The sequence below is a fragment of the Lepisma saccharinum genome, chromosome 1 (genome assembly GCF_977018435.1).
Source record: "Lepisma saccharinum chromosome 1, izLepSacc3.1, whole genome shotgun sequence".
Classification (NCBI taxonomy): Eukaryota; Metazoa; Arthropoda; class Insecta; order Zygentoma; family Lepismatidae; genus Lepisma; species Lepisma saccharinum.
In genome coordinates, this window is record NC_139229.1 from 120,803,249 (window position 1) to 120,812,746 (window position 9,498).

At 37.9% G+C, this 9,498-nt stretch overlaps 1 protein-coding gene across 1 annotated transcript; it reads left to right on the forward strand.

The window, feature by feature from the left end:
• Positions 1 to 587: 587 nt before the first annotated feature.
• Positions 588 to 9,202, forward strand: LOC145987610 (uncharacterized). Its single transcript, XM_083121994.1, has 5 exons — positions 588 to 704; positions 852 to 972; positions 2,398 to 2,632; positions 6,901 to 7,017; positions 9,036 to 9,202. The coding sequence occupies exons 1-5, from the start codon at positions 644 to 646 to the stop codon at positions 9,153 to 9,155; spliced, it is 654 nt and encodes a 217-aa protein (XP_082978120.1). The 5' UTR covers positions 588 to 643; the 3' UTR covers positions 9,156 to 9,202.
• Positions 9,203 to 9,498: the final 296 nt, after the last annotated feature.

Consider the following 9,498-nt stretch of genomic DNA (forward strand, 5'->3'; position numbering starts at 1 on the left):
CGTTTATTCCTTCATATTTTTTATCATTTCACCATTCATCTTCGTCGTTGCGATTAATGAAGAAAGGTAGAAGGACGACTTCGTATAACCAAAACAAATCCAAATTATGTTACTGCAACAAATTATGTTGAATAATCGGATTTTATGATAAGTTATCTATTCATCGTACTTCGTTCGCTGCAAGCTACTTTTAGACATGCTGTAAATATTTCTGAGAATTCCTTCTGGGAACTTGTACTTTATTGTTTTCCTTTTTTTCTTATCAAAATACCTTTTACTCTCCTTAAAAAGAAAGTGTTTTCAGTTTTCCACAACACGCCCTAAATTTTATTGGATGAAAACTTGTGATAGGCAGGAGTTGTCGATAAGATTACATCAGTCAATCATGTAATTCCATTTATTGATAAGGTTACTGATACGTAGTACGAGTATTATGTCATAGAAATCACAGCTGTCTCTATATGAGATTTTTTGATTAAATGTCACAAGGAACAATTCAAGAGAAAGTATCCCGTTTCGAAGTTCAGAGGGCAGCGTTATCAGTCACTCCAAAAAAATTTCCCCATCACATTTTTTCCGGTATATAAGGGGTAGTGGAAGATGAGCATGTTACCTTAAATCCATCTGGAAAAGAAGCTCAAACATGTTGTTCCGAGTGTGCGCTCTCTTTCTTATTGCCGAGGCTTGCCTTTCAGCTGCAACATGTAAGTATCAAGGTTTGCTAGTTGCTCCAGTTACTTTATGATCATGTGTATTGAATTTGAAATCTGGTCGATGAATGGATTCAAAACCTCAACTGGTATATCACGAGAAAATTTTGTCTTCAGATGATATTTTATTTTAATTTTCAGCCTTGAGGGATATTGCTGACCCAGAAGGATACTTTGACACTGTACTCTCTGCCTTGGACGACAGCATCAGGGAACATGGCTACGATAATCTCGCTCTTCCAGATGGGAGTATAGGATTCGAGTAAGTTTAGTACTGAGACACCTTTCTAGAACATAAGAGTGTCACGTAATGTATCCATCTACCCATGATATCTACTCGAACCCCCCCCCCCCCTCACTCTGGCATATTGACATACTTCATTTCAAATTAGAAGATAAAACAAAAAGCTTATTATTATTATTATAGTCAATGGAGTTAAGTTGTAATAATTAATTAGTATTTCACCAGTTATGAAAGTTAGAAATACGTTGGAAAAATGGATTGTAAGATTGAAATATATTAGAACTACATGATTTCATATTCTACTATTGAATTCAAGTTTAAATGGATCCATGAATTTTCAAAGTTCAAAAAATAATAGTTTGATGTAAGAGATTACGAAACGTAAACTTTATGACTAAATTTTCGTCCCTTCTGTTAAATATTCTTCTTGAACGCGGTGTGTTAAAGTTAATAACAAAATAAAATATATGTGAGTATATTCAAATGTAAGAAATATTAAAGAAGCAAGAATAACAGTTGTGTCGGATTTTCATTCACGTGATGATTCGAGTAGAAGTCTTACCGAAGGTTATAACAGTACTAACAATCCATTGGCAATAAAACAATAATTTATTTTTACTATGATTATCGTTGTACTATTAAATTTTATATCGAGGTCTAACCACCCCTATAAAATTTTCTGGCTACACCCATGCTACGAATGTCTGTTGGAAAAGCTGTCCGCATGTGCAGGGGATCCCCCGTGCTAAAGCTGCACAGTTCGCAATCATTCTGCCATGTAGAAGGAAAATCAGTTTGTAAATGCAATCAAGCTCACGGATCGTCTGAAAGATGTCTTCCGAACTTTGCAAGAACATCTTCTAACGATGGAAGCGGCCACGGCGCCCACCCAGCGTCGAATGACATGGGTACCTGGGGGAAACCCTGGGGGGTAAAGGCGGTCAGGGGCGTGATGCTGATCACATCACCCCCACTCATGACCGGATCAAGAAAGTGTGGGGCGTTACCCCCACACCCCCTATACGCCTTCATGGCGTGGTGCTAAGCACAGGGGAGCACTTTACCTTTTTTTTTACCTTTATGTAGAAGGAAAATTTCATTTTCGAGAGAAAAATCGGATCAAATTTTAAGCGAGAAGGAGAAATGGAAATTCGATTAAAAGTAGCCACAAGTGGCAGAAATGCGACGTTAAATAAACTAAACCAATTAATCAGTCAATTACATGTTGCTTGTTATTATATTATTTTTTTTATATGAAGGGGAAAGTGTGCGAAAATGGGAAATTGTGCTCCCAGATTGTGGCAACACTGATGCAATGAAACATCGGTCAGTTCAGACAGCAGCCATTGCGGCAGTGGAGGTGGGTTCGTCCGAAAAGGTTTCATTCAGGAGACGGAATGATGGAACGTGTTGAAGTAATATGAAATTATTATATCCTTCCAGCGATCCAATCAGCGGTCATCTGTCAGTTTCGAACGGAAGCGTCCATCACTTGGAGAGCATACACAGAGAGGGAGAAGTCACGCAGACCGAAGGCGAGAATGGAACCCTTATCCTCACAACTAACGTCGTTATCAACAACTTTACAGCCAGCTATCATCTCCATGCTGATCTCCTTACTTGGCAGAGGAACGCTGATTTGATCGTGACAGTCGACAGAGTTGTCCTGTCTCTGACGGTGAGTTCAGTTTCCATATCCTTGAGTATTCGATTGCAGAATGATTATTTTCGTAACATCTTACACTGCTCTACATTTGCAGCTTGGGAGCGAGTCAAAACTCACGATAACACGCGTGAGCCAATCGCAAACCCTTTTGCTCACGCTCTGCACTGTTTGTAGGCTCGCCAGCTAAACATGTGAGATGGCTGGAGATAGAGACAAAATAACCTGGCGCTACAGTCGCGTATTTGCATGTTTCGTTACTTTATGAAGCTTTTCCAAGGTTATTAGAAGTATAGGTTGGGCCAATCCGTTGTTTACTCGTAATGACGAAACGACGGTAAGAGGTGAATTTATCCATGAAATGAATAGTGTTGCACTATGAATAGTGTTGCACTATGCAGATAGGAAACCACGCCAGAAACTGGACACCTGAAATCGAGTACACAAATGAGCATTTCCACCCATTTACATTTTGTGGCTTCAGACAAATTGAAAATAAATATCGATGGCTACTTATTGTTATGCGGGACAGAATATTATTGATCGGAACGGTAATTGTTTTTACAATCCGACATTCGGGAAATTTCTGAAATTTCCCGAGGCTCTGGAAATCTCAAATTCTACACGTCATTTTCACCTTAAGTAATTGTCTTTGCATATCTGGAACGAAAACTAACAATTTCCCATAAATTCCAGACACTTGCAATGTAGAAAACGTCAAGAATTAATATCGTTATAAAATGACCATTCGGTATTTCTCGACTGCTCGGGATCCAGAAAAGTAGGGAAGTCATTTGCTGAAGTCGGGATCGGGACGGAATTTTTCTTTCCGATCCCGGTCCCGACTTTTCGAGATACCGCACACCACTTGTTATTATTATTTATTTTAGTTCAGCACAAGATACATCTTCCAAGTACGTTGAACATAATATGCTGTGCATACCAGAAAAGTTCAAATGAGCATTTATGTACGCTATATTTACACTAGGCTATGCACTTGTATTTTTCCTCATTGTACAACATGTTTGTGTGTTTATATTTTAACAAATGATGATACTTGCATTCCACTTATGTTTCTGACAAACTGTTAATTGTTATAAAATGTAAAATATATTCACATTCTCATCCTCTAATCATATATTTATGCCGTGCAAATAAGCAATAAATTTGATATTTTATAACTTGCACATTTGAAGCAATGATAGTATCATTCATTTGCATGTCAGAAGTTAAGTTTAAGATGATACAAGGTATATTTATTTAAACTCATCCTCATACCTATGTGGGAATTATGTAGAAATTAATGAAAATGAATAGTAGTATTAATCGTGACAATAGATTGCGTGAATAATTAGCGATATGAAGTCTCGCAGCAGCGGTCCTTAACAATCATATGAAATATGAATTTCAGAAAGGTGGATGAATTGTGCGCTCCTAAGGATAATTACTCATAGTCGGACATGTAATGGAGTTAAACGAATTGTAAAGAGTAAAGACACATACATTTTGATTGGAATACTTTCAATCCGTCAATACTTTTTTCTTCGGGGCAGAAATATAGTTTTCTTGAAACATTAATTTAAAACAAAATTAAAGGCGTACAGCCAACTACAAAGATTAATTCATTGAGTTCCATTCACTTGATCATACAAGTATAAGTTTTACTATGTTATGAGACATGTCAATAATATTAATGTCTAATTTTGAATACAAGGAATTAATCTATAGTCTAGTTTTATCTATTAAGTTAGTAAAAACAATAATACTTTAAGAAAGTTAAGAAGTAATGTAGTGTATTTTGTAATAATAAGAAAAAGTTTTAAAGTTAATGTCCATTAATGGAAAATATGACACAAATAATCTTCTATATAACAAATGTTACATTAGCAAGCTCCTTAGTGTGGTTCTAAATTTAGATGTATTTTTTATTCTTGAAGAGATAGATAATACGAGTAGTAGGCAAATTGTCCATCGTTATTTTCATTTTTTTCTTATCCTGTGTTGTTTTAAATAATGGAAGGCAGATGTTGTCCTCTGCTTATTTGATCACCAGATTGTGGAAAACAGACTGGAGGAAAATGGTGAAGGGCAATTCGCCTACCATTTCTTTTGCCATTGGTGTACAATTTTCTCTCGCTTTTCCCTACATATTCACATAAAGCAATAAAAATACAAACTGCTAATTTTTCATTCTATTTTGGTTATTTATTAAACGGTACGTGTTTGTATTTATATTTGATAAATTTACTTTGCTCTACCGACCATTTAAGTCAATTGAGATGATGAAGAAGTTTTAAAATATATGAATGACCAATCACAGTTCCCCTTCCTTATAACATCGACTAAAAAAAGAACATTCGTCGAAAAGTCCCCGCACACGTTCCTCCTCTTCCGTTCAACTCGGACTATAAGAGAGCGTGCTCCACTCTTCTCCCCATCCCCTCCACACTGGAGTACGGTGCACAGGAGTCGCGAGTCTGCGCAGGTTTCTTTGCTTTTGGTTCCACTAACTATAATAGTAATATAAAAATGTACACTCACCTCACTTAGTTATCCGGCAGTTTGTTTCTTTATACATCATATTTGGAGAAGATACAATTCAATCTATAGGTGTACACTGTATATAATACACCTTATTACTGACTTCCTTGACCCTGGATGTACAGGGACAAGGAAAACAAAGAAAAGAGCATGATTTTCTCTTCGGAGAAGATGTTGAACCTAAACCAAAAATAACACAAATAATGAACTCGACAATGTAAATTGATGAGATTTAGTAAATCATTTGATGAAGTGAACTAATTCTGAGTGGACTAATCGCAAAGGACATAATCAGCTCAGATCCTATGACTTCTTCATGGTATGTGACGTAAAGTTCCCGCCCAACCGTTTGACGGCGTTAGTGGTTATCGCATCTCCTTTTCCACAGCCTGTAGTACACATCCTCATCTAGACATTGTTCTTGTTCTGGTGTTTAATATCTGCATACTGCAACACTGTCGTTCTGTCACTTCACTTGACTTCACATTGAAGTGATGCATTCACTTGGCCGGTCACACGTCATCGCACGCAAAAACTTCAACCGTTACCATGGTTTTGGGCCAGGGCTGAGCTTTTCAATGTGTATAGATTAGTCTCACCTATGGGATGGTTTACGTTGTCCGAGACGTTTTGTGAAATTTGCCCAAACTAAGTTAATCGAAACTTGACACGTTCTTTTAGTCAAAAGAACATGATTTAACTAAAAGAGCAAATAATAAGTTCACATGAAAGACTCAAAAACACTCACGTGGTGCCTTTCAGGGTATGGTGTAATATATCTATGTTAGTTCGTCAAATAAAAATCAAAGTTAAGTTTGCACTAAGAAAAAGGAAGTCTATTTTACTTCTTTGCAAACTACATACTTATATGCCTAACATATCATCCATTTCACTCAAAGAAATTAAACTTCTTATAATTCAACTTGATCATTCTATTAAAAAACCGAGCCCGAACTTCAAAGTCAAGAAAAAACACAATCGTAATTGCCATGGTAACAGCCCTTACAAGATACGTACGTATATACAGGTTAGTCACTATCCTGACATTATCAGTGATAGGTAAATTACAGAAATTAAGATTAAAGAACAATAAACATTTGTACAAGAGAAAAGATAATTAATAACAATAAATATTAGTGCAATGGGAAAGGACGTGTCAAACTAAACACTGTAATATGCCCGCAACTAAAATTGAAGCCATCCCTTGGGAATTGGGATACAAATGTAGGATCATGCATATAAATCAAACGTAAAAGTGTATTATTATTATTATTATTATTTGATTGTTAGCCCCAGGTCGCTGTGTATACATTTTCTGGTCTGTTCCTCCTACTGACCGGTGGAGGCACATAGTGGTTCGAATATCACTTTAAACTGTAGATCTTGTCCCGATTAGCTTATCTGTGCATAAAGTGGACTTCAAACTCTTTCTTGAAAACTAAAAAAAAAGGTTCTAGATTAGAGTTCTTTGGTACTAGAAATTCTGGCCAAGAGATAATGAAAACAAGTATAAACAGACATAAAGGATTGATGCAGATTATAGTTATACCATTGAACGTTTGATCCGGTAACGACATGTCGAAGCTTCAGTGTACCAGAAATTATTTGAATGCAGTTTGAGCGGAAAACAGTTCTACAACACGAAGCAATTCCAGATATGAAGTTTTAATATATGTGCTTGTCTTGAAGTAACATTATTTACAATATATTTTCAATTTTTCACATTATCTTGCACCGAGCAGGTCGTAAAGGACAGCGATGGAAACGTGACCTTATCCAGCTTCCACGTTGTTGAACTGAGCAACATTGATGTTGAAATAACACCTGATGATGGACTTGCAGAAATTATCACTCCAGTTGTAAGTACTATTTGACTAATATTTAATCATCAATTATTTAATACTAGTGGAAAATATTCAGAAGTTGAAATATCATTGTGCCGCTGCACCCAAATGTACGTTTGATAGTAAAGGTATTTTTTTATTGAATTCCAATTTAACAAAATAATATGGCACTGTCATAGATAGGCTATGCCTTACATATACTTATATACAGTGTGATTCAAAAGTTTCTGGCCATTTTAAGCATTTTTTGACAAAATTGACACTACTGCTGAAAAATACTATAGAATAGAAGACAAACTCGGTACATTTCAATGTGGTGGCCCTGTAAGTCTAGGCATAGCACCCACCTCTCTTGCGTAAACCGGAACATATGCTCGACCCTGTCGCTACAGCTATTCGCTGTGTCAGTTGCTCTATGGTGTTGATCTTTACTTGCTAGAAAGCGAGCCGCCCAAAGCCTTGGCGAGCCACAGCCGATCCACCTATCGGGGAAGGTGTCAGCAAGGTAGTCCCGAACGATTCTGGCGAAATGGGGGTGGTGCATGATCTTGCTGGAAAACAAGTGTCTTTTATCCCATCCTGAAAACCATTCATTACAGATTTAAGGAAAATGTCAAGAGACTTATGAATCACCCGGTATTATATATTACTTATTGTATATATACAGATGGGGGACAAAATAATACGAACACCTGTGACAAAGTATGCCACATTTCACACCGGCAGTACAGCAGCACCACCTGGCCCTGAAGTCTCCCACCTAGTGGCCGTGAAGGGGAAGGCATTAGTCTGTCAACAGCAGTCATTGGTGGTGCATTCGTCTATCGTATGCTCTCAAGAGACGCTGCAATGTCAGACCTTACAGAGTTCCAAAGAGGCATGATTGTTGGAGCACGTTCACCTGGAGCCACGGTGACAGAAACCTTGTGGGGTGTGCAAGGAACACAGTATCAGCCGTTATGACAGCGTACACAACACAAGTTAAGATGGCATCTTCAAAGCACAACAGTGGACGAAAGACAAGGCTTGCTGCTTGGGATAGGAGGGTGTTGAAGCACATAGTGGCCCGAAAGCACAAGTAATCGTTATCCGAGATAACATCTGAAATGAAGAGGCATCTCCAGGACCCCATTTCAACCAAAACTCTCAAAAGGGAACTCCATGCTGCAAACATTCATGGCAGAGTGGCAATTCGTAAGCCGTTGGTGACATCACGTAATGCTGTCAAGCGACGCTAGTGGTGCAGAGCTCACAAAAGTTGGTCCCCGCAGCAGTGGCAACAAGTCATCTGGTCTGATGAATCAACTTTCACGTTATTTCAGACCACCGAGCGCGTTTATGTGTGGAGAACGCCCCGAGATGCATTTCATCCTGACTGTCTCTTGCCGACTGTGAAGCATGGAGGTGGGTCCAGTATGGTATGGGGTGCGATATCTTGGCACGGTGTGGGACCACTTGTTTTTCTGCATGGGAAGATCAACACCAATCACTATCGGAGCATTCTGGGGGATCATCTCCATCCTTTTGCCCAGACTTTATTTCCTGGGGAGCGGCCTCTTTTTCAAGACGACAACGCTCCTATCCACACTGCTGGGTCTGTCCAAACATGGTTCGAAGAACATGACGATGAAGTAGGACATCTTGAATGGCCCCCACAGTCTCCTGACTTGAATATTATAAAACATTTGTGAGGATATTTGGAGTTTAAGCTGCGTGCCGAAGTCCGCCTCCAGCCACACTTTCGGAATTGGAGACTGCTCTGGAGGAAGAATGGCTCCATATTCCCTTAAACATTGTGCATGACTTCTATGCATCCATCCCACGTCGCATAGAAAGTGTACTTCAGTCATCACAGGGTGGTCCAACCCCATATTAATAAAGATTTTCTCTAATTTCACAGGTGTTCGTATTATTTTGTCCCCCATCTGTGTATATATATATATATATATATATATATATATATATATATATATATAATGTATGTTTATGTGTATGTTTGTTTTTTTAAAAAAACTTGCAATGTTTGTTTCCAGTTGACAGCACTCCTCCGAGATCTTCTTCCTGGTGGTATTGATGCATTGATTGAAGACCCCATTGATGACCTGCTGCAGGAGGTTCTTGATGCTAATCCTATTGTTGCCGCCAAGTATTAAGTGTTAGTGTTTCTACTTCGTTTTAATAAACTTGCCTTTTGTGAATATTTCAAATGTTTTTATTTTAAATTTTACCTGAAATTTTCTGTTTCCCACTTAGGTTAATGAATTAATAATGTAATACAGAATAATTATGAGATGAAGCAAAAAGAACTGCTCCCACTTTACATCCAGTATCCCTAATTCTAACTGGGTTACGCTAATCGCGGGAATATGGAGGTCAGAATGCTGAATTACAGCAACAGTTCTGAAATCACATGTTTAAAGATTACTCATGAGTTTGGTACTCCGGCGAGAATAAGGAAGTTAGTTTGTCTCAATTTCCGTGTAAAAATTTAAAGAT